This window comes from Agelaius tricolor, unplaced genomic scaffold (assembly GCF_023055355.1).
Source record: "Agelaius tricolor isolate 1412-34295 unplaced genomic scaffold, bAgeTri1.0.p SCAF_1, whole genome shotgun sequence".
NCBI classification, from domain to species: domain Eukaryota; kingdom Metazoa; phylum Chordata; class Aves; order Passeriformes; family Icteridae; genus Agelaius; species Agelaius tricolor.
This window is the reverse complement of record NW_027269261.1, coordinates 28,311,453-28,337,254: the sequence shown is the minus strand read 5'-3', so window position 1 is coordinate 28,337,254 and position 25,802 is coordinate 28,311,453. Positions and strand designations below refer to the sequence as shown.

The following is a 25,802-nucleotide window of genomic DNA, read 5'->3' as shown; positions in this document are numbered from 1 at the left end:
CTGGGCTGCAGAGCAGGTGCAGCACAGGCACACTGCAGGGGTGTCAGGGAAGCCTGAGGAGTGGTGCACCTGGGGACATGAGTTCAGCCAGCTTGGGTTATCCATGATGGCTTTAAAGAGACTGTCTGGGTAGACAAACAGCAGTGAAGAAGGGGTGTGACAGACTGCTGCAAGATTCTTAAATGCCCAGCAGGGGTTTTTGGCCTCTTACTTCTACCCACTACACAGTCTCTGCTGGTGTGTGCTTGTGGCCTTTGCTGGCCCAGTGAAGTCTTGTGTGGGTTTGCCTGCCCAGAACTGCCATGTGCTTAGAATTTATACTGGGACTGCCATAGATGAGCCACATCTGGGAATTTGTTGCCTGTTGGCTGTCTCTGAAGGCAGCCTTTACTTGCTTACAGGGTATTGCAAGTAAAAGTTTCATGCCCACTGAAATGCTGTGTAATATATAGCTCCAGGGTCCTGCCCTCTACATCATCTTCCTAGTATCTTAATCCCTTGGTGTGTGACATCTATTTCCCTGTAAAAGGGGTTTAAAACATGGCAACTCATTGGTGTTTTATGAGTCTCCCTGTATAGCCTTTCCCCAAAACTTCATTTCTATAGCTGCCTCTATTTAAGCCCACTTACAATACTTGTGGCTGACATGAGATGGGGACAGAGGTTTTTGAGCTGAGTCTGGAGCCAAACTCAGACATCAAGCCTTCACTTAACAAGGTGAGGAATAGAACCAAGAAAAACAGCTGCAGAGGGGCTTGGGCATACCTCTCATGCTTGCCAAGAGATCCTCAGACTTTACAGGTTCTGGTGCTGTTTTAGTTCAGCTGTGTTTAAGGAATCAGCAGAGTAGCAGTCTTTTGGCTGCAGAAATCTCCTAACCTGTGTGTGTCATTCAGCTCTCATTAGCACCTTCAACCCCTCGGTCCTACATGTGTCCCCTCCACCTGGCACAGCAGGAGAGATGCCAGACAATCAAGCCAGGTGAGTCTGAGGGGCTTTTGGCTGGGCAGTTGGTGTACAAGGGGAAGGATGGAAATCTTTGATGCTGTGCTCACTTCTGGCAGAGGCTGTCATTGTGGCTCAATTGGCACCCGTCAGAATGAGGAGGAACAAAGCCCTGCTTTGGGGTCTGTATCATCTGAGTTACCATCAGGTCTCTTTTATAGCTGCAAAACAAATTTTTGGCTCAAATAGAAGTTGAGGTGTGCCTACTAAGCTGCTCTTTTTATCTAAGTGCACATGTCTGAAAGTCAGGTAGCTGAATATGGACTAATTACCCAAAGCTCTCTGGGTAGCACAGTCAATTGTCTAATCTGAACACATTTAGGAGAGAAAAGATTAATCCAACCTGAATCCTCAAAAGTTGTTTGATTCAATAGTAAAAATCAGCCAAAGCTTTAACATCACTGATGCCTTCATAATTTTTCTCTTCCTTTCTTCTTTTCAGAGACCTCCTGCATCAAGCTGAAGAAATAGTGGAGCTCATGAAAGTGGATCAGGTTTGTTTAAAGGACAGAACAATTCAGAAAGTGTGGTGTTGAAGCAGAAAAAGGCACAAAAGTGGCTTAATACTTAAACAGCACTCAAAAAACTTTTGAAACAGAAAATGCCATTTCTTGAGGTTAACGGGCTTCAGTCTTTCTGTTGTAAATAAGAATCAGTTCTGTGCTTTTCAAGTGCAGAGTTTTGTTCTGGAAGTATCTCACCTTTTTTACTTTTGTCAAAGCAACTGAAGAGCTTGGTAGGGAAGCCAGTATATTTGCTTTCTGTTGGCTAAAGATGTGAGTGTTCTGCTAGCTACACTCTGTAACTGTGCCAGTGTTTCTGAGAAGTCAACCCAAAATAATAATTCTCAGTATTTGTCTCTTCAGTTCCTTTTTGGTCTTTTAGGAACATATTTTCAAAAAGGCCAATAAAGACCTAAATATGTTTTGGTGATGCTGATGAGAGCTTGAATTATCACTTATGGCTGAGTGCTTTTTAGGTCCCATCCTGGAGCTTTAAGCATTCATTTCTCCTTTATTCTTAACCATGATGTTATTTTGTAAAATAGTCTTGAAATAATGGGAAAATGTAATTGCCAAGGCAATTCTGCTGTTGCTTTGCTCTACAGGGATTTAGCATGTATGTTTGTGAAACTGTGTGGTTCTAACCAAGGCTTTTCAGGATTGTACAGCATTGCCTAATAAACACAGCACAGCTGAGCAGGGCTCTAGCTCTCAGATTTTTTATTCCGGTCTTTGTCCCACTAGTGTGACCTCTTCTCAGCAGGTCATGTACAGTAATCCTGTTGGCAAGCTGCAGCAGTGATGGAAAGAGACAATATCAAATTCTGTGCCAAGCTGTCCATGCCCATCTTTTCCATCAGAGTCTCCTACGGCAGCAATTTCAGGCTCTATCCTGAGCTTTGTGTTCAACTTTAATTGCAGCACTTGATGCCTAACCATCCATTTGCTGTGTCCTCTAAGGAAAAGCTGGGTGGTTTGTCAAATGGAAGGGACCAAAATGTCCAGGATTGGGCCATGGACTACTGCTAGGTCTTGCTGATTTTGAACCTACAGCAAATTGTGCATGAGAGAGGAAAATAGCAAATAGATCACCTGTCATCAGATTCCTTTATTTTTTTTCTCCCAGATGATGGACTTCCAAAATGACTGGAAGCTGATCACAGTGTTTTTTAGTGCTGAAACCTCATGTTCCTCCTATGCTTCCACACAACTGGTAAGTGCTTTGTGGGGTGGTTTAGCAGTCAAAGCAGGTAGTTAAGACACTTTCCCATACTCTGCTCTCTGCCATAGGGAACCAAAGGAGTAGTTAGGTCTGGGTTTCTGGGATGCCTCGATCCAATGATGTAAGCTCCTGGCATACAATGTGTTTTAAATTTATAAACATCTGTACTTAATTTGCCATCCCTAGTCTGAGATGTCTTAGTAGAACAGCTGTTTTCCACCTTCAAGTATAAAGATACTTTTCTTCTCTATCCCTGTCTTTTTTTTTTTTTTTTTACTGTATGTCAAGTTCTCTATTTATAGGCATAAATTACAAGACTTGTTCCCGTGTTATTTACTTGTTGCTGGCTAAGGCTGAATTTAGAATAGAATGATTCTTAATAACCCTTCAGTACACAGCTCAATACACAGAGTTTGTGACTTTTAGGAAATGAGTAACTTTTTTCTACTAATCTTGATGGCCTTTCTAATCTCATTTACAGAAGAACTGCATATCAGAAAACCTGGAAAAACTTAAAGAGGTCTTGGATTTTTTGTATAAGAAGGTAAGATGTATTCATCAACCCTGAATAGCTGAGTCCTTTGTGTATTTTTCCAGTCTCCCCTACTAGACTAGAGCTTGTATCACTCTTCACATGACTTAGAACACCAGTCTCATTAACATCAACCCACTGGATCTGTTTGTTTTCACTAAGTGTTTTACTCCCGTTTTTAAAAAGCTGGCGCATACAAACAGAAAGGGTGGATGGGTAACTGCTCTGTTTTGCAACACAAGCTAACGTACCACTCAATCTTTGGGTATTTTAAAAATTATTTCTGTGAAAATTGGAGTACATCTGTCTAGGTCTGAAAGTTATGTTTAACAGGGCTGTTGGTCAAAGGAACTGCTATCTAATTACTGGTGTGGAACACCTAGGCAGTGTATAGGCTGCCAACTCCCTGGTGATGACTTTTACAGACCAGGAAAACATCCATTAAAATATATGTAATAGACCTTTTTTTCCTATTTTGTGTTAATTTAAGAATCTCAGCCTTTCTAAAGGTCTTCTAGCTGGCTGAGCTAAGAATTATCTGCTTACCTAGGATGGTTTCTGGGAAGCATTCTGCACTGTGTCTTGGTCTACTAATGATAGTAGACTAGATGAGGATAGATTTCTACTAAAGCAGACTATAAACTGTTTAACTGAATTATTTCAATAGCATCTTCCATTAATTTTGTTTTGCTGCATTGAAGGCCTACAGCATATTCTAAACCTGCTACAGTCTGGTTGCATCAGACCACAACCACTCGTTTTTCTCCAGCTGACTTCGACAAATGTTGTGTATGGGGGAAATTCCACCCACACATTTTCTTCAGATTCTCTCCACTATTATTTCCAGAATCTGTTTATGTGCACTTGTGAAAGTGAAATATCATTATGTAAATGAAAAGCTGCTTTCTGCACGGGGGAGAGGTGTGGTGTGTTGCATGAGTGCTTGTGCTGTTATGCAGGATGTTTCATCCCCAGCTTTGCATTGCTATGTTGCCAGAAAAATGGTAGTCCCAAGTTCATTTGAGTTCAGTTTAGTTGGCTGGTGGCCATTTTGGTTATGTAAAATGAATTGCTGTGTCTCAGTCAAGAAAGCATGGTCACAAGTACTTCATAAATGATGATCCTAGATAGCAGGCATAGGATCAGGGTTCAGGACAGAATTGGCAAAGACTTTGGTAATTGATTTTATGTAGGCAGAATCCTAGGCCAGAAGTAATACACGTGAAGTTGTAGATGTAATTTACTATAATTGCTGCTTGCTGATCTTTAATTGCAAATCTAGCATGAATAATTTCTACTTTATCACTGCAGGTTCCCAAGGCCTTCGTAAATCTAGTGGATTCCACTGAACTCACAACTGCCTCTCTTGCATGCCAAGATTACAGTAATGCCAGGTAACAGGTTTCTTTAACTTTTTGTCACTGTGTCCTGCTGATGTTCAACAAATACCTACGTATATGCACTGACTTTGACTGAAATACAATCTGCTGAACTGTTTTTCTGCCCTTAATACAAAAGTATGTGAAAGATTTTAAGATTCAGATTCTCTGAAAGATGTATTTTTACTAGGAAGCTAGTGCTTTTAATCCTATCAAATTGGACAGCATATTTAAATATTGGGTCAGAGTTAAGGAAGGGAAAAGAGAAAGCCTCAATGCTGTACAAGCACTGTTCACCAAGAGCCAAAGCACTGGTTTGTTATCAACAGTTTTAGCCACAAATCCAAAACACAGCACCATATGGGCTGTTCTGAAGAAAGTTAACTCCATCCCAGCCAGACCCAGCACGTAGATTATAGTCACAAAACTGCATCATCTAGCTACCCTCAGTTTTTTACTCAGCGATACTTTTGTTCTGCAACTCTCAAATCAGAACCTCTGTAGGTGCTTCAAAAGTTTATATTTCTACATATCAATGTTCACAAAATGAGCAACTGATTTTAAAGGACATTATTAGGCTATTGGAAAGATTCCACTTGAGCTTAGGGTATGCTAGGGTAGAGAATATCCAAGTTGTCAGTTCCTTATGGTAACTGCATCTATTTCTCTGTCTTGTTCAGTACTTTGTAACAAAAGCACGAGTAGTTTGTGTCCTGATTTAGCATGGAGTAGGAGTGTGCACATGAGCAGCTATGACAGAGTAGTTTACAGCTGGTGAGATTACACTTTGTCTTACTCCACAGTAATTTTTTTTCCCTGTGCTCGTTGCATAGGACACCATATGTACTAATATAGTCATCCTGAAGTGTTTCACAAGCTTTACAAGTATACAACCTTGGAGATGTTCTGATGGAACAGGGGAAGAGGTCTGGCTGCTGTGTAACCATGTACTTAACAAATACAAGGAGAGGAGAGGATTTCTTTGTCAAAAGTGGCTGTATGAAGCACTCTAGCTTATTTCTCCTGCACAAACATGAAGGAGTAAAATGTGAGAAATGTGAAAAAGATGTGTTTAGGAATATGGGCCTTGCCATGTATTGAAGACCTTAAAAATAAAATGAAATGGATCTATTTTTTTTCCTCTGAGGAATTATTATATTTCCTTTTGTACTTAAGGCAATTTGCTTTCTTATTGTCAGCATGTTCTCGTGGCTGTGTTTATCTGGTTGATAAACACAGTTCCCACTAGTTTGTTAGATGACCTCAGTCCCAGATCCAGTCCCAGATAAGGACCTCCAGCATTTGATTACTAAGTTGTCATTATGAACTGTGCTTTGAGAGAAAAATACAAATCCATACCAAAATGAGAAATTTCAAGAATCAAAGAAGATAATGGTGGTTGACACTTTCAGTCCCTTGCCTTAACTTTAGGCACTGAAGTTTGGGACATAATAGGAACATAAAGTTCCCTCCTTTACTAATTTCTTACTAACTAGAAGCATCTGCACTCAAAGTAATGCATGAACTCTATTTTTAGGCATATAACTCTCTTCATGTATTTTATGAGGTTCCTTTGTTAGGCTTGGGTAAGATACTGGTCCTGAATTCATATTTCTTTCACTCACCAGCAGTGTTAATATCATTTTATCAGAAAACTCTCATTTTATGGGTTTAGCTAGAGCTCTGTGAAAAGGATCCTGACACATACTTATTGCTTATATCTGCAACCCCCCAGAAACTTTTTCAGATTCCAGTCCTTCCAGGAAATTTCAAGGGAGTGTATTTTGCTGGAATCTGACTAATCTTATATGTATCTTATATTGTTCCCATCTACACCTTTAGGAACTCTCAGAATTCTCCAACTAGCTTCAAAATGTGCAGTATACCATCTCACCTTGCAGATCATAAATCTGACAGTGCCAATCCTCCTTTAGCATGTATAACCTTCTGCAACTTCCATCCACATTTCTAGATGCAGGTTTTCAAGTCAAATACTAAAGAAAAAGTTCCTGTGGAAGTATTTTGAGTTTGTTCAATTTTCCTGTGTGGCTACAGGGAGGAAAATGTTTGAAAACCAGTGCAGCTGTTATTTTAAGCTTGAGCATGTTGCTAGCTTGTGAGATCCTGTGCTAATCTAAGTCTGGCATACTTGTCAACTGACTAGGCTTTCAAATCAAAAAGAGATACAGAGCTCTGGATATGGGAATATATGCCATTCTATGTTTATATCAAAAATTAGCGTGTTCCATGTAGCCTTTTCTACAAATAAAACAATTTACTCTTTAGTATGTGCTTGTCAGTGGCTTAAAAGAATTCATGATATCCACTTGGTTTATCAAAAGTTCATAATGTCTTTGGTGTTTTTAATTATTTTCTGCAGGAATCAGTGCAATTATATTGAACACTCCACATTACATGATAACGTACTGAGGTGGTCCTATCAGGTATGGCATCTTCTGTGTTTTTTGGCTCTCATATTGCTAGACATGTCTATTCATTTGCCAGATTGGCCTGAAGCAAGGAGATAAGGGAGGAATAGCAGTGAGGAAGTTGAGTCACAGCCTTTCTATCACATATCCATAGCAATCCCAATCCCATTTCTTACCTCAGGAATATTGGCAATAAGTTCTATCTTAATATCTCTTTAAGTTTTAAATGTCTGCATAACTTTTGGCAACCTAGGATTTTTCATATCCCTTCAGAGAAATGATCCATCTTGTCCAGTAAAATGCCACATCATTTAGAAGAGGGAAATTTTCTTTTAAGACAAAGACAGTTATGCTACTAGAGTTTCTTTTAAACATGCTAAGATGGCAACAAACATGACACTTCATTGCCTTGCTAAGCTGGCTGCCCTTTCAAAGAAAATGATGGCAAACCATTTTTCTTATAGCTACAAGGATTTTCCAGTTGTTGTGTAACAAGATTTCGTTAAATTACTGTGTTTGTTCTGGAATACACAATTTTATTTCTGTGGTTTATTAGGGATGGGGATAATTTGAATGTACTTTAAGCCCTGATGAATCACACATACATTACACTCTCTACCCAATTATACTTATCTCATTAAATGGTTGTCTATTTAGGATGCTTTGGAAAAACTATTGGAGTCTGAGAGGTTTGATCAAAAGGATGACTTCACTGTTGTTCTTCAGCCTCCTCTCCAAGGAAGAAATCTGCTCCTCAGACTGGTGAGTAAACTCAAGCTGCTCCATCTTTCTGAATGAGACTGAGTGCAATATTCAGCCGGCTTTCCTGTCCTAGGCTGTGTAATTCTGCAAAATAAGGGTAGTCAGGCACAGGAAGAACATACCTCAGGATCAGACACAGAAGTCCTGAGAGTGGAACTTGATTTAAACAGCACCAGTCAGACATCCTGTGTTTTTGAATGCTATGCCTCAGGATAAATCAAGCTTTGGCAGCTCTGCACCTAAAGTTGCAAGTGTCTGAAGCTGTCAGTGCTGCTGATTTTTCTATATCTTTGTAGTCACCATCATATTCATTCCTGTTTATGCTCAGGTGTTTGACAACAAAAGCAAAAAAAAAGTGGGTAATGTGATGTATTTAGAAAGGTTAGAGGGACAAAAGTTAAAGGTGTTTGTAAACTTTAACTATGTTGGCAAGTACAGTTATTTCCCTGCAATGAGTCTGGGAACTCAGACTTTTTTCCTGGTGTAGGCAGTAGGGAATGAAGATGGGATTGCCTAGGATGTCAGGCATGGTTTTGCTATAAGTGGTCCTTAAAGGGAAGTTGAAAGGTCAAGGTTGTCTAAGATCTGGCAACGAAGATCTTAGGGAGAATATAACTTTCTGGAGAATGGCTCACTTGGAGTGTGGTATCAAAATCCATCACATTAGGTGGTTTTTTGTAAAATAGGTTGATAATGACTCATGGTCTGGGGTTTTAAGCATCAAGATAATAACTTCATGAATTTGAGGTAATTCCATTGCTCACCTCAGATCAGTATCAGAACAAAGTGAATTGGGAGAAGAAATTCTTCTTCCAGGAAAACAAAGGATTTTCTGTCTTGCAAAATCTTCTTGTTGCTACTGGGGTCATCTTTTGCCAGGCTTTTTTTGTAGATGACTGGTCCCTATGCAAATAGCAGTCTTCTAACTTTCATGCCATTAGTTTTTCTGTCAGTAATTTGCTCTATTATTTCTTTAAATACTATCATGTGTCATAGGTGGATTCTTTATTTCTTCTGATTTGTGGTATGCCTGCAGGCCACCATGTGTAACCTTCCAAACTCTTCCAGCAGTTACATTTCATTTAAAATTCAGCATGCTCACTTAAGACAAATTCTGCATGTTTCTAATCTTTAAAGGCATGTATAAACTAGAAGTGTTGTTTATTCCAAATGATTCATGTATTCACTTCTGTGTATTCCTGCTCTACTGTGTGTCACTATTGTGATCATGTTGTGTTGTTGCTCTGCTCTTCTTGTCCTGTTGATGTGCAGCAATCATTTACAAAAACAGCATCTTTCTATCTTGACACACCAGTAGTAACTGGGATCAGTGGCAAGGGGCTTAATGAGAATACCAAAGATTGATTTCATTGTGAATATGGATATTTTTTTATGGGTTGAGAGCTTCTGTCACTGAATAACTAATCTTTCCACACTCTTGATTATTTTATGATGCTTAAAGTACTTTCCCTTTCAGGGCAAGGATGATTTGATTACCACATCAAAGACACAAGTGGAGATTTTGGAAGATTGCATTTTCATGGCTGTGGGCCTCTGGAACAACATGGTAAGCAGTACTACAGAGACTGTTTCTTGCTGAACTTGGTCTGGATGACTAGTAGCAACCCTGCACAAGCCAGGCTTTGAGTAGCAAAGAGGCAGGGGAAGGAAGAATACACAAATTATCCCATGACTGCTATCCTCAGTTGTGCAGGGAGGCTGCTTTTGAATAACGCTAAATGCCCTACACTTCCAAGACAAATCTCACTCTGCTGCTACTTTCTACTAAGAACTTTTTAGAAAGGTTTTCAAAGTAGCCCTTTGGGAAGCCTCATGGACTAAATGAGCTGTGACAGATTCTGGTTTTGCTAATCTTACTTCTTTGACAGCAGAACACAGGATGACTGAGGCTTGTCCTAACCTGAGATTACAGCAATTATACTCCTGTCTACTCTCCTCTATCCTGCATCCCCCACCATGCTGTACTAATGAGTCTTATACTGCTGTCTCCTCCTTCTCCATCATCTTTGTGCTGCTGTTGCTCATAGTGAAAAGGGGATAGACAAACTTGAGGAGCTCTTGTTATATCCTCTAGAGTTGGATGTCCTATCCAGCTGTTTTCTTTTATGCTACCTTTAAGCAGTAATAATGCTGTTGTAGCCCATATAATTTAAAGAAGCAGAATTTGCAGGAAGAGGCTTCTATTAGAGACTTCTATCGTCACCAGATGATGTATCTACAAGAATAGTACAGTCACTTTTAATAAAATATGTTATCTTTTAGTTAAAGTTAGTAGGAGCCAAGGAGTCAAAAGCTGATAACCTATTGCAGTGGTAACCTTGGAACAGCCATGTTCCAAGTCTATCTCCTTTGCTGTTATCTGTGATATGCCTTGTGATGATGTCACAGTTCCTACCTCAGTTCTTCCATCATAAATAGATGCCCTCTGTTTCATTTTTTTGTCTCTAATCCTTTTCTGCACAGACTTTATTTGTCCTTCTCTGCTCTGTCCTTTAGCAACCCATTCTGTGGCATGTTACTCTATTCTTGTCACTCTAATTGCCCAGGAGCATTTTGTGAAAACAGCAGAGATGAAAAACCGTAAGCAATATGAAGCTGTGCTTATAAGGCTGGCTGCGTCAGGGCCAGTTATCCAGACTTGGGCAGCGAGCGTGCTGTGGAGCCACCAGAACCAAAGCATTGTCACAAGGGAGACAAATACCTGCTTTGCTTTATTTCAGTGTTTTTACTCAGTGTGAGGTGATCCCTCTAGTGAGAGGACAGCCTAGGTGAGCTGGAGGAGGAGCAAAATGTAGCAAACCCACATTTTGCCACTGGTTTGAAGGAAGACTGTGTGGTAACAATTCCCTCAACTCATTTTGCCATCTCTTGTCATGACTTCTCTTTGATTAAGTGGACTTTTCAGAGTACAGTAGCAATCATCAGAAAGGAGCCTTTCAGGGTTGCTTCTTTGTCTGCCTGTGATTGCCTTGTCTGCCTGTATTCTGCTGTGATGTAAAAGAAGATATGAAAGATGTGTTCAGCATAAAAAGGACTAGCAGGTGTCCTCGCCTGATAAAGGTCTCTCCAGTTTCCTGGGAAACCTAGCCAACTGTTTAGGCTGACTTCTTTAAAAATTAAAAAAAAACCCATAACAGTCTTGGAAGCTGATAGAAAATCAAGAATCGTGACTTGTGGACCTGGAAACATAGCATTGAACCTCTGAATGAAACTGCATTCAGAGGTTTACCTTCTCCTGCTCTCTGCCAGGCTGTCAGGACCTTGTTTTGAGGCTTGGTACCAACCTCTTTCCTGGAATAATTACCTGCTTATTGGCCAAAGGGCAAAACCTTGAAAATCTAGTGGCAATTGGCCTTAGGGCTGCACTTCAGCCTGCCTGAGGAGAAGCTGAGCCATCATGTTCTAAGGCTTAGTCCTAGGCAGGGCTGGATATTTGACCAAAACTGTTCTAACTCTTTAGGACAAATGCAATTCATATGCTAAGCACACCAGAGAACAGTCAGATACATGGCATTGGAAAAGCTGAGAGAGGTTGGCTGTGTAGTTGGACAGCTTTGATGTTTACCACGGAGAGCCTGATCGTAGTAGGCATTGCCAAAATTATTCAATTTTACCTCTGGACATATATCTGAGGGCAAAGCCCCATTTATGTATGTAAAGATCTTCATAAGTAGGAGAGAGGAGTTCTTGTCTTTTGGCACTTTTTTGTGTTATGGAAACAAAACCCAAGCCTATCCTGCAGCCAAAAGAGAAGGTAAACCAGGCAAGAACCCAAAAGTGAACAGCACTGCAGGAGGCTGCCTGTGCCTCTCTGTTCTTTGTTCAGGGGTTTGTGCTGCCTCTGCTGAGTACCAGAGCAGACCCACACTGAGTGCCTGCATGACAGATGTGCTAGAATTCAGGGGAGGGTTGGTGGCCACAATACAGCCCTGGTGCCCTATTCCCTGACCAGGACTGTGCAGCTGAGCGCATGGGAGCTGTCAGTCTGTGCTGGGAGAGCAGTGTGTCTAAGCCAGCTGGAACTTACTGCCTTCTGGAGAAATTTGTTCTTGTCACCCAACTCCCAACACATGCAAGTGTCTAATACCTGTTTGAACTTAATTTCTAGTCAAGAAATACTGTATTGTATTTATCCCATCTTTTGAGGGATGATTTGGTGTTGGAGTATATTTTCTTTTAAGAATGGGAGTAAATAGCTACTTTGTTTCTTTCTAGGAGGATGGGAAAGTATCCCAATGTATCTTTTCCTTTTCTCTGAGCTTGACTTTTTTTATTTTTGTACTTAAATTATTTTGCACATTTCGGGGAAATTAGTTTTATTGCCCCCTCCCCTCCCCCGCCCAAAAAAAAAAAGCAGACTATTTCTTCAAATGTTTCTCTCAAAGAATAGAAACTCTGTAAGCATCTTCTCTATTTCTCTGAATTTTCCCATTATTTTCATTGACAGAAGAATCAAAATAGAATGTAGCATTCCTGCACAGAGTGTATTGGTGACATCAAGCCTGCTGCTGTTGTATTTTCCAGTTCCTTGCATCCTGTTTCTTGTGCAGGCTGCTGGTCCTGGCAGCTGGTGGTGCCAAGCTGAGCAGACATGCACTGAGGGATCTAAACCCTAGCCAATTCCTCTGTGTGTGATTGCAATTTAATTAGCACTCAGCAAGCTGCCTGAACAGGTGAAGTGATTATTTTTGGTATTTGTCCCTTTGTGCTGTCACTATTTTCTGAATAATTCCATAATTTTTCATTACAATAAACTCCTCTCCATCTTGTTTTAAGAAGGCCAACAAACATAAACATTATTAAGTCTCTGTATGGAATAGGAAAGCACCTTTTGGTGTTGCCTAACATGTGTGAAAGTGAAGATAATGAAACAGTTCTGAAAGGTAGGATAAACAATCAACACTTATAGAGAGTCAGCATTCTCAAAAGCCAAAATGTTTGGATGGAGGTTTTAGTCATGATGGGAAGACAGTCTGCTCATGTGAGAGGCCTTGTTTTCAGTTCCTTGCTTTTGTAGGTATATGTGTGGTATATTATGCATAGATAAATATTTATCATAAGCAAAATAAATTTTTAAATATATATGTTTCCTGAAGGAAAACTTCAGGCACTAGAGCCTTTGCATTGCTGCTGCTCTCCCTTCCTTCCCACACACAGCATGTGTACAATTCCTCTGTTCTCTCCCTTTCCAGATGCAGCCAGTTGGACAGAAGCAGCCTTATGGTGCCACAAAAATTGTACAGTGTCCATCTCAGGTAAAAGGGCTTCCTTGTTATTCTGTGATATTATTTATTCTTTTCAGAATTTCCAAATTTTCAATACTGTTGTTTTCTGAAGTTTTTGGGAATGTGTGCTTGCCCAAGTCACTGCACTGTTAAAAACTGAGTGTTCCTAAAGTTCATTGACATGGAGTCTTTATTTCCTATAGATGAAACTCTGAAAAAAAGAACTTTTGACAAAATTTTGTTAAATCATCTCTGTCAGATTTTTTTTGTCCAAAAATATATCTAGCTAATCTGAATTTATTAATTGCAGGTATGATGTGCATTATCAATATTCAAATTTGTGGCACCAATAAAATTGAATCCATATATTTTATGTAATCTAGCTTTTCTATGATTTGCCTCTGCTAACACGTTTTACTAATTTAGTCCCTGGAGCTGTCAGCAGTGAGGATTGGAGCATCTCATGTTAAAAGAACAGGTTCTTGTATGCGTTTGCATTTGAGCTCTGGCTTCAATAATTTGATAGTGATAAAATATTACTGGCATCCAAAAGCTTCTGAGCAGCAATTAAAATATCAAAGACATAGAATTTTATGGTTTGTTTGATGTTAGGTTTAAGGCAGGAGGTGGTGCTGTGCCTAGAGCATACCTAGGACATGGCTTTAGACCAGGGCTTAACTTTCAAGTCTAACCTGGTTTGCTTCACTCATGCAACGTTCATTCAGAAATTAATACTGTAAAGATTTTTTTCTCTTGGAAATTGTAGCCAGGAGACTTTAACGTCAGCTGACGTGTTTCCACTAGCTTTGTAAACATACTCTCTTCACTCTGCAGGAAAATCCATACTTGTTTACATATAGAAATAGTAACTACTCATCTTCCCTGAGGACATCAAACCGCATAGAAACACCTCAGGTACAGTAGGATTGTTTGCATCAAAGGACTGGGTGTATTCCAGGGAGTGGGGCAGGTGGGTAAGAGTGTGTTGTAACCTAAATAAACAATGCTACCTGGGAAAACTAAATGCAAAACTCCAGCTCTTTACTTCTATGCTTGACTAAATAGTCAGATGTTTAATATCAAATTATCTCCTTGGTGTGTTCTGTAGAGTGTGGGTAAGGTAGATGTGTTCAGCTAGCCTAAAGTGAGTCTTGCCTTTAATGGTAAGAGCCTATGTTAAGCATCTGGATAAAAATGCTATTTTCCCTGGGATAAGAAGATAGTGAAAATGGGGCTATTTAGTCCTACTGTGGAAGAAACTAGATCAGATCCAACTACTGTGTGGGTCTGATTTAATCTTTTTTCATTGCCATAATAAAACTGAAGAATATGGTTGTTTTCTGGTTTATTTTTTTTTTTATGAGATACTTTCAGATTAGATGTGTGGAGAAAAGACCCATGATTGTGTTTTTTAAGTCAGAGTACTCTGATTTTGAGCAGAACTTGGTGTTCCCAAGCAGGAACAGAGTGAGTTGATAATGTTCATTTTCATGCCTCTGAACACAATGCCTAGACCATTTAGACAAAATGGCCTGTTTGTAACTGGAGTTGTAAGATGCATTTCTGTTCACATTTTAATATAGTGCCATCTGTTTTGTTGGTTACTTGGGGTGTACAGACCTTGCCGTGAGGCAATGGTACCTACCACTCTGATTTTTGGAAATAGCTGTAGTGTAGGAGGTGTTAAGGATGTAAGGAGCAATACTATGTTATGTTTGTGGCTTTTTTGTTGGGTTTTTAAATTAAAAATTAAAAACCCAATCCAGAAAAACGTGACAAGACATACAAGTATCATTTCCTTAGGCAAGTTAGCCTACTTAAGGAATACTGCAGAGAGATTTGGAGCCAAAGCACATCTTTGAGTCTTGTGTGATGGTTTGCTTTGGTATATTGATGGTCAGCCCTTCACTAACAGTAGACTTTGGGGGTATTTCTGTCAGTAGGCTGCAACCCAGAAGAGCCAGGAGGGCAAACCCCTGGCTGCACAAACAGGACTGCATACACAGAAGGCAGGCTCATGGCCTGCTGACAGAGTTATGGTTTTGTGCTAAGATATTTCAGGGATATTCAAACAGTTTCTCACAAAAGACATTCAGGGTATGGGCACACCAAATGCTGCTTAGCTGAGAGCAACATGGCTCAGAGTCTAAAACAACTGGCCCCACTGGTAGGCATGAGTTGTGCTGCACTCATAAGGCTGCAGGACTTCTGAGCAGGCTGAGTTTGTGTCTGCCCTCAAAAGGCACAGACTGAGGGCAAGCTGAGCTGGCTAGTTTATACAAAGTATGTAGGAGTTCCATTAATATAATGCTCTGAGATGTAAATAGTTTACCATGACCAGAGTAGAGTGAGACAGATGTGAAGTCTTGCCCTGTCTTTGCAGGAGAGGAGTTATGGAACAAATATTCCCTGTCCTGACCGGGATCCCTCTGATACAGTTCCAGTTTCAGGTATAGTACCATGCCTTTTTGTCATAGAGCTACTTCATTTGATGACAGAAGGAGAACAGAACTGGGTTTACTCAGGAGAGGTATTCTTTTCTTTGCAGAAGTGCACTTTGTTGACTGTGGTTTTTAAGAGTCTTTTTGGAACAATGTGAGTGGTTGTATAGCAAGATGCAAGTTCACTACCTCAAGGGTGATGAAAGTTTATGCAGCTGCATCTTCCATGTACAAACAAAGAAGTGACAGTGGAAAAGATAGGAGGCAGTCAGGCCCTTCATTTCCAGGGGGGGATATACTGTAGGAGGCTCTTGTTAATGCAGTCTGAGGTGCAAAAACCCATATGGAGTTCCTTGGGTAGGTTTTTCATTCCTCAGAACCTGTGATGGTTCTAAATATCCACCAGAGCTGTGCCTGCTTTTCAGTCATTTTCACCAGTTAAAAGAAATTTGAGGAAGAACAAATGCAAGACTGGAATCTTGCTGTCTCCTTTGTCATTGTAGCTACTGCCCAGCTATGGTACCAAGAATAATTTGTCATTTGATGCCTGTCAGTCTCTGTCATTCTCAACTGATGCTGTCATGAATATTAAAAATACTGTCTTTGCAATGATTTATTATGCTTATTCTGAGGAAAACTTTTAATAACCATCACTATTTGTAGTTTTCTTTTGTTCTTTCCCTTAAACTACCCTTGTTTTTGTTTTTTTTTTTAGTTCATAATTTGAAACCAGCAGATATTCAAGTGGTTGCTGCTGTGGGAGATTCACTCACAGTAAGTAAAGATCACTAGATAACCATCGTAATGAAAAACTTACAATGAAATTTCTGATTTTTTAACCTGGGAAATGGTATACATACCATGCCCTATTAAGCCAAACACGTTTTTCACATTTTTTTTCCATACTCCTCCTTGGCTGATTGATAATCAGATCATGAATCTAATCTGAGTGCAAAGTTCCCATTTGAAGTCCACAAGAGTCCAACACAAGGAAGAAATGTAAGATTAGATTGTGTAGCAGCAAAACTATTCTGCTGGAGTGGACTTGCAACAATTGCTTTTCTTTACAATTTCTTTTGATTTTTGGCAGCTTCCAAGGTATTAGCCCTGAAAGATATTAGTGAGCAACTTGAAGAAGAAAAAGAGAAAGTTCTGCATCTGATTGTGTATATCTGTGTATCTATATAATATGAACAATATATGCTAATGCCAAAGCCTATAGAGCCAAAGCCTATAAAGCCATAACTAAATATATGATTAAAATTGCAGTAGAACATCAGGTGTGTTGAGTGGAACTTGCCTTGAGATTTTTTAATTTTAACACTATCCCTTGTTCTATGTAAACTCATTATCCCTAGACTGGTTGTGATTCTCCAATCAATGGTGACTGCTTTACTGCTCATATGATAATTCATGTTTCCTACATGTTTTGTGCTAATTATCACATTAAATCCTTGTAGTTTTTTCCTTGGAGAAACTGGGAAAGACATAAAATCACTGTACAACTTTTTAATGTGAGGAACATTATAATAAATTATTAATTCAGAACAACTGCTGTCATATTTATTCCTTACGTAAATTTAGAATTATATTAGTATTTTGAACATTCTCAAGTAATTTTCCCCCACTTGATCTAATCATGAAATTGATAGAAGAGGGTAATTCACTGGAGTGGAGTTAAAATACCTTCAGCCTTTGAACTTCTTGAGAACAGGAATCTGTTCTATTTTGGGAAGATGACATAGCTTGCTTCATTAATATGCTTTTAAGTTATTCTCAGTAGGATCAGTCAAGAAGTAGTTACTGTAGCAATGCTTATTTTCTGATGGTGAACTCTTCTTCTTCCTCCAGGCAGCTAATGGGGCAGGATCCAGACCCCATGATGTTCTGGATGTCCTGACTCAGTACCGAGGTCTTTCTTGGAGGTGAGTCCCCGAAATCTTCCCCTCAGTGGGAGAGAATCCATTTTCTCCCATTTTGATCAATATAGTTGTTTTTGTAGTAAATGAAGGATTGTGGAAACTGGATTTGATGTCACGTTTTGCATGACAGGACATGGCTGTACTATTACTCATGTTAAAGAAAATACTTCAACTAGTGGTTATCTAGAGTACCAGTGGTACCTAGAGAGTTATCTAGCATGGCTGGAACAGACCTGGGTACATGAAAAAATGGGGTCCTTGTTAAGTTCTTTTTCAATCTCATGGTTGTAGGAGACCCTGGAACAGGATCTTCTAAACTCCACTGCCGTTGCATCACTTGCTCATTCTGCATTTCTGTCCCTGCTCTTTCTGTACCCTGTCTGCTCTTGCCCAGTGTAGGCCCACATCACCCATTTGTCTTATTTAAAATTGGTGGTCTACAAAAAATCTTTTCTACTGTTGTTTCATATGCAGTATCTCTTTCCTTCATCCTTTCCCAGTATTGCTTACATCATGGAGAATAGTTCATCAATTATGAGTCAATACAGACAATATGCAGCATGTTGTTAGACACATCAAAAAGACTCTGGAGAAAGGCAGTCATGCTCGCTTGTGAATTTGCTACTGTATCATTTAATACCTAACTTGTCAGGCTGATCTTCTGTTCATCATTTTTTACCAATCACTGCAACTTTAGAAGAAGTTTAAACACATTCACAGAATCATAGGATGGTCTGGGTTGGAAGATACCTTAAAGATCATCTGGTTCCAACCCCCATGCCATAGGAAGTGCCACTTTTCACTAGACCAGGGTGCTCACTTTTCTCTAGACCATGGTGCCACCATCCAGCTTGGCCTCAAGCACTTCCATTTGCACTTCAAATCTGTTCCAGATTAAAGGGTCACTATAGAGATGTTCTAAGTCAAACATTTTATATTTTGATCTTTAATAGAAATCCATTGAGTTTTTTTTTGCAACAAGTATGCTAGTAATTTTTTTCAGCATGAAGGCGAATAAAGAGCACACGGACATAATGGTGAATTTCACCAGTCTAGAAGTATTCTTCCAGTTGAGTGAAATGTGAGTGGGGGGAAGGCAATGGGGGAAGGCAAAGGTATTGATTTTACTTATCACTCTGAAATATATGCTTTTAGAACTTTCTATTTTGGTTAGCTATGTTAACTAAAAACGGAAGCTATAAACATTGTAATAGGCATAACTGTAGCAAAGGTGGCACCCTTGAAAAAATCACATTTCTTTCAGCTGAGTTAAAAAATATGCCGAAACACGTGAAAGAGTTGAAAGGAGAGCTGCCTGTACAGGGCTTCTAGTATGACTGTTCTGCTGGAGCTGAGTGTCTCTGATGTGGGGGCAGGCACCCAGGGCGCGGTGGGCTCAGCACAGCCAGCAGCGCGCTCCGTACCTGTGCGGTAACCCCAAAAGGGGGCACTCTCCTACCTTGTCCATTGCCTTGCCGAGCCCATCGGACCTTACCAACACTTTTTCCCTCTTCTTTCTTTCTTAACAGTGCTGGAGGAAATGAAAACATAAGCACAGTTACGACACTACCAAGTAAGTGGCTTTTTCTGTAAATTTGATAAATATGTGGTGCTGTTTATTATTCAAATACCTAAAAGGAGACAGGAGAAAAGGGTTAAAATTTGTAGTGTGACACAAGCAATCCCTTTGTGTTTAATGTCCACTGCTGAGTAAAAGTTGCTTAGCAGCCAGACTGTAATATGCTGTGCATGACTTAACTATGTGTTTTGCAATTCCTAGGTTTTGGTTGTTTCAGTATTCTTCTGTTGGTTATAGTTCTGTCTAAAATGTGTTTGGTCACAGATTAATCAAAGGTCTTAGCTCATAGCCTAAAGAAACTATTTTGACTATATGGGAAAGTTGTTTTAGGCAGGGGCAGAATCACATTACAAGATCAGATTTTACATGCTTTTTAAAGGTCAGGACATTTTAGATCTGAGGTGTTTGTAAGGCTGGTTTGTAACCTAAGATCTAGAAGGGAATCTGGGGTCTTTGGGGTTAATACATCTGGGGCCATCAGGCTAAAGGATTTGATTCCAACCTGTCTGCAGTTATGAGCATGATGACATGAGGTTCTCCTGCCTGAGTATATGGTTACCCAGCCTTGCTTGCCAGGCAAAATGGCATTGCTAGCCAAGATGGTTGTGTTAGGTCACGAGATATCTGAATTCATGAAATTCAGAAATCTTGAAGGCAGGGAAATGGTTGTATGGTGATGAATCTCCATGTTTATTATACTTAAAGGTTGATTTTTTTTTAATAGCTATCTCCTAAAGCTTTTTAATGGTCTTTTACTAAAATCCGACCTTTATTTCCTCATTTGTTACCTGCTGCAGGAAACAATATTTCAGGGTTCTGTCTCTTTCTGCAGATATTCTTCGTGAGTTCAACCCATCCTTGGTAGGGTATTCCATTGGCACTGGAACACAGAATTCAAAAGATGCCTCATTAAACCAAGCTGTCGCCGGAGCTCATGCAGAGTAAGAGGAAAACTTTTAATTTTAATAGGAATTTGATTTTTTTCTGTAAAATTCCTTGTGACTAAAAAAGGCCCAAATCCTCGAATTTGGCAGGAGCACAGTAAGTCTAATAGGCAAATATTTTTTAATCCTAACTAAAGCATGAAGGCCAAGAAATGTGATGAGGTCTTTGACATGGATTAGAAACACTGCAAATAAATTAGCAACAAAAGCAATACTTTCTCTGACATTTGCAGCCAAGAAAGCCACAGCATTTTACAGGCACTACTCAGAAAGCTGTCCTGTTGTGAGTCAGACAAAAGATATCTCCACTTTATAGGAGGTATATTCAAACCCTCTTGTCATCAGGACCAAGAGTTTGTGTAGAGACTGAGAAAGTTGTGGATTGTTTAGTTCCTGGTCTGCCAGAGCTGGGAATTAACTAGAGATCACTATGCACTCTCTTCAGTGCAATTCATATCCTATTTTTTCCACTGGTAACTGTTCTTATAAGACCTACTTCAGTGCCTTGAGGCTGTATAACAACATTGGTATGAGCACAGACACTTCAGAGCTATGTCTGCTGATAGCATCTGTCCGATGGTGGGGAAAGTGCATGTTCTATATAGTTGGTAAAAGAGTATTTGCAAAGTAGCCCAATGCCTATTGGATGCTAATTATTTTCTCTTTTTTCTTTTTCCATCACTATCTCAAAGCATAGCCTTCGTTGGCTATATCATATATTCCATTCAATGAAAACTGGACTTTCTTTGGAGTTTTTTGGTTTTTAATGTCCATTAGTCAGCTTTCCTCTTTGCCTTGTTATCTATGCAGGATTCTTTCTTTAATTTTTTATTAATGTATTTTATGATTTTATTTTTCATTTATTTTTAGGGATGTTCCTGAACAGGTTAGGAGACTGGTGGCCCTCATGAAGAATAATTCTGTGAGTTCAACATATCATGACTATCTTTAGAATGATGTGACATAGCATCATTAGTTTCTACAGCATAAAACTTCCCAGTGCAGAGTGTGAGTTCAGTACAAAATAATCTATAGCTTAGTCTTAAATGAATTTGTGCCAGTGTATGATAGCTGCTATCAAGCCCAGATAATTGTAACCTTTTAATCATTTTTACTGGAAGTGGCTGCAAATGCAGTGCTGTTTTTTCTGCTCCCAACCCACATCCCCCTGTAAGATAACAGATCCCATTCTCTGTGAGGATTTTGCTGTGGTGCTATTAATTATCCTGTAAGCAGGTGGTTTTTCCAGCAGAAATGATACATGCTAGGATGTTGTGGGGAAGCTTTTCAAGTAGAAAATCGTGTGGAGTGAGCATGTGAAGTGAGGAAGGGAGTTGTTTTCTAAAAAAACAAATTAGTCCCTTCTTTCATCTAGTCAGCAGCTGATTTTTGAGGTACACATTCATTGTTAAGAATTATTTGATTAATTGTCTGTAAAATACACATTAAGTTGAGGATTGCTTGCATGTTTCTCACCTCAGCTAGAGCTTTGAATGTTTGCTATTTGTAATTTGACAAATGTGTTATGCAATCAGTGACCTAAGTTACACTATAATAGTTTGGCTTTCCAATGGTGCAGCTGGAAAGCAGCCAAAAAGCCTTCAAGATATCTGTGTGCATGTTTAGTGTAAATACTCTGGTGTGTACATATTGGCAAAAATATTTGCAGTACCTTCCTTCTTGGTTCACTTTGTTGTAAACAAGATTTCCATCTGATGGATGCATCTGAAATGAGATTAAAAGGAGCAGCAACTAACAATGAACAGTTGGATGGTTTTCATTCAAAGTTTCTAAGCTCTACTCTGCCAAATTTGTTGCCCTGAGTATGTTAACAGAAATGTATGGAAATATCTTTTATTTAGGTAATAATTGTTCTTATATAACTACTGAAGTTCCTTCTGATGAGAAAGCCTGCTCATGGTGGAGATCATATATCTTTGATTTAAGAGATCTTTTTTACTCTCACTTTTTAAAGCACTTGTTGAGTGTAGAAGGAAGTTTCTCCCTCTTTTTTATTTTTTTACATTTTGAGACCAAACTACTGAACAGTGTGTATACTTGCTGGGATATGTTGCCTCCAGCCTCTGAAGAAAGATGTTTTTAAACCACTGGAGGCTGATGCACTATTGGTGCTTTTCTTACTGGTGCTTTGCACTGAAATTAAAGCATTAGAATATTGAGCACAACATCCACAACATGCTACTAAGCATATTTGAACCTTTCCTCAAAGCTAAGAAGGTGTTTATTTACTGTAGCATAATTACTTTGATTTAGCTATCTATCCCTTTGCAAAATCGTTGCAGAAACAAAAAGTGCTGCAATATTTTGCCATTATTGTTAGATAGAGTTAATATTGCCCCACTGTTCTTTGCAGTTTGTCTATCAGCAAGTCTGAAATATGTTGTCCCCCAGGGTTTACCAGCAGGATAGCTGCATTATTTATCACACAGTAAAACACATACCATAATTTTTACATGAAGATATATTTCTAGGACTGCAGGAAGAGTCACCCTGTGTGCACAAGATATTACTAAGAAAAGCATACAGATAGATTTTGAGCAACAGTTTACTGAAGTAAATAATTTGATGCCATTGATATTGTAATTTTGGTTTAGATCACAGCAGTTTCTGCATCTTCAGTCATGACTACAAACTTGTTTTTGTTGTGGATGCCTAGGGGAATGATAGCCATGTACTCTGAGAAATGGGAAATTTGTGTTTAGTATGTTGCTGCCATCTCCCTCCTTTTCTTTTTTTACTTAAAAACTTCTGTTCCATCTCCTTCTCTGTGTAGGAAATAGATTTCCAGAATGACTGGAAGCTTATAACACTTTTCATAGGAGGAAATGATCTCTGCAAAGTCTGCGAGAATCCAGTAAGTTCCCTACAGCAGGAACTGGGCCAGTCAAGGCACAGGGTCTTAATGTATTGCAAAGGGTAAGAGGGAGCAGCTCAGTGGGTGCAAAATAGCTTAGGCCTTACTTGTGCAGCTCTGGAATGCAACTGTACTAAGACCTCAGGTTGCTCAGCATAGTGTTAGAGATACCTTTAGAACACCTCTAAATTGCATAATTGTTGAGACTTTGTTTTGCTGCTAACTAGGATAACTTTTTGTTGCATGGTGACTTTACCTCTTGTAGATAAAATGCCAAGTGGTTTTTACTCCTCTTTGCCTCTTTGTCACACTCCTTAGTCTTACTTGGTACTCTCAATATTTTCAGTGCTATGGAAAAGTTCTAAGCACAGCTCATGCTAATTCAATTATATGTAATGGGGTATACATATATATATATATATATATAACATACATACATCTAGCCTTTAGTGTGTGTGATTGTGGGGGAGGTGAAAGGCTGTGGCAGACTCCTCACTTAGTGATGAGGGTTACCTACTCACAGGCAGTTGAACATACACTTACTTGTCATCCTTCATGATTCATTTTGGATGAGGAAGAACAGCAAAGCAGCATAGTAAGATGGTTATAAAACAAGGAAGGAGCAAATGAAGCATTCCTACCTTCTGCTATCAAACCAAACACAAAATGCCTGTTCACATGACTGGGGTGGGTGGCAAGGAGAGAGCATGTGTGCATTCAAGGATCACAGCAATCTTTGTGTGGCACAAGTACAAATAGTGCCAACCACAGCACTCTTGCTGAGCTGTGACTTAGGAAATGAATAAGGGATCTGAGCTGTCTGCTTCTATAGAGTAGGCAAGTGGGGCTCTCAATCAACTTCTTCATGAAATTAAATGAGAGAGAAAAAAGGCTGAAAATAAGACAGGCATTTCTTGTAAGAAAGTTTATGTGACAGTTGTAGTCCCACAAGTGAAAAAATAAGTGTTGGATTACTTAAGACAATGAAATTAGAGTGTTTAAACCATTAAAATGGACCAAGGAAATTTTGGCACTGAAAGACAAGTATATGAAGTGATTTCATTCCCACCTAAACACATAAGTTTTGCCAGTTATTATTTGTGGCAGGCAAGGAGCATATGGGAGACATGTTCTAATATTCCATACAGCAGAAATTAACTTACTTTTACACAAACTATTCTCTCCCATATATGGCCCCTGTTAATGAGTTGTTAGCTGAGCTTTTAAGACCAGCCCAAGTAAACCTAGGAATTGAGGATGTTGTGATGTCTGATAATACCCTGTGAATTTTCAGTCTCACTGGTATCCAGTGGCTGCTAGTTCTTTTCTTGCCAGTGAGATAGCTGTGATGGCAAGGAAGAAAAGCAGAGACAAGACCATTTTGCCTATGACTCTGTTACTTTTGACCCAAGAGTTAGAAACATAAACGCTACTGTGACAGACTCCAGCTAGTCATTCTTGTCCCTGCCTGAGTAAACTAATAATAAAATACAACCCTCTTGCTTTAACAGGTACACTATTCTCCTGAAAATTACACCTACAATATACAAATAGCTTTGGACTTACTTCACAAAGAGGTAAGACAAACTTTTCTAGTATGTTGAAGCAGGGATTTTCTACTCTGTTTGTAAAGCAGTCACTCATAATTGATTAAGAATTTATTTCCTTGCTTTCATCTGCAGAGTACTACTGTATCCAGAAGTGTTTGCTTACAGGAAAATCTTTGTGAAAGGCAAAAAGAGCTGATAAAGCTTTTTACCAAAGAAATAAGAACGTTCTTAGATCTAGCTGATGTGCTGTGGACAAATAATATCAAAAAACATTATAACAATGTGGAGCAAACATTATTAACTGATTTGAAAATGTTAATAATGCTTGTTCTTTAAACTTCAAATAAGTATATTTTTGTGGTCATTAAGAGAGAGATTCTGATATTCAACTTGAAGAAGGATGAGAATACTTGAAGAGTTAGCAGGTGTCTGGGTCTTGCTGAGACCTCTAACAACTTGTTTGGACCTTTTTGAAGCCATCATTTTCAAGTGACCAGCTATCAACATTTAGAATAGAACTAGGCAGTGCAGGCAGGGGCTGTAATTTAGTATTGCTTGTGTGGGGAATTAATTATTGAGAAAGTACTTTGAACACCTCTGTCATAAATAATACACAATGCTTGAATCAGCAGGCTGCTACCAAGGTCTGCTGTGGCTGTGTAGGGACAAAACCAACACTCTGTTGTGCTCCAGGAGTTTGCTAAGGATTTGTTTGTCCTCTTGGCAGGTTCCACGGGCATATGTGAACCTGGTGACGATGCTTTACATTCCAAGGCTCCGGGAGCTGCATCAATCAAAGAACAATAGCTGCCCAAAGCTGATCATGAGGTCTGCAGATCATTTATGTTACAGCTCTCATTCTTGTTCACAGAGGGCTGCAACGTCTTTGTTGCAGTTTTTTCTTAAAGGGAAAAGGATCTAGTATTTTCTTAAAGGGAAAAGGATCTAATATTTCAGGCTACCAAACATCTTTCTCTGTGCTTGTCCCTACATTTTGGTTTCAGCACAGCACTTAGAAGAAGCTGTCTCTGTCTCTGAGCCCTGCTGTTATTGTTTCTTATGAAGGTGCCGCTTTTGGCTCCACACTTACCCTGCAAGTGAGCTCAAGCCAGAGCAGAGAAAGCTCAGCTGGGCACTCTTTGGTGAAAATAGAGAAGACACTAAGATACAAGGTTTTCTGGTTGTAGTTACAGGTTTACTTTTCTGCACTTAAAACTCTCCCTCTCCCTTCTGCAATTTTCAGTCTCTGTAACTTATTGCTGATGATTAGTTTTATTTTTAATTAGTGTCTTAAGTAGATGTTTTGGATGCTTCATTGTGCCACCTATTGCTTTGTAGCTCAACAATCCTTTCCAGATCAGTGTTAGTCCACTACTGAGGTGGCAGACCTGCACCCTGAGTGGACTTTTGGTG

The 25,802-nt window shown here is 39.3% G+C and overlaps 1 protein-coding gene across 1 annotated transcript in view; it reads left to right on the top strand.

The window, feature by feature from the left end:
* Positions 1–2,526: 2,526 nt before the first annotated feature.
* The window catches only part of PLB1 (phospholipase B1), a 66,911-nt gene continuing 43,635 nt past the window's right edge, over positions 2,527–25,802 (top strand). The window contains exons 1-18 of the mRNA XM_071427988.1: positions 2,527–2,721; positions 3,212–3,274; positions 4,574–4,656; positions 5,497–5,508; positions 7,022–7,085; positions 7,728–7,832; positions 9,310–9,399; positions 13,046–13,108; positions 13,913–13,993; positions 15,462–15,528; positions 16,235–16,293; positions 17,371–17,444; positions 18,971–19,014; positions 19,853–19,961; positions 20,835–20,886; positions 22,759–22,839; positions 24,351–24,416; positions 25,117–25,217. Of these exons, the coding sequence (XP_071284089.1) occupies positions 2,635–2,721; positions 3,212–3,274; positions 4,574–4,656; positions 5,497–5,508; positions 7,022–7,085; positions 7,728–7,832; positions 9,310–9,399; positions 13,046–13,108; positions 13,913–13,993; positions 15,462–15,528; positions 16,235–16,293; positions 17,371–17,444; positions 18,971–19,014; positions 19,853–19,961; positions 20,835–20,886; positions 22,759–22,839; positions 24,351–24,416; positions 25,117–25,217 (1,301 nt within the window). The 5' untranslated portion in view covers positions 2,527–2,634. The remainder of the gene's footprint in view (positions 2,722–3,211; positions 3,275–4,573; positions 4,657–5,496; positions 5,509–7,021; positions 7,086–7,727; positions 7,833–9,309; positions 9,400–13,045; positions 13,109–13,912; positions 13,994–15,461; positions 15,529–16,234; positions 16,294–17,370; positions 17,445–18,970; positions 19,015–19,852; positions 19,962–20,834; positions 20,887–22,758; positions 22,840–24,350; positions 24,417–25,116; positions 25,218–25,802) is intronic.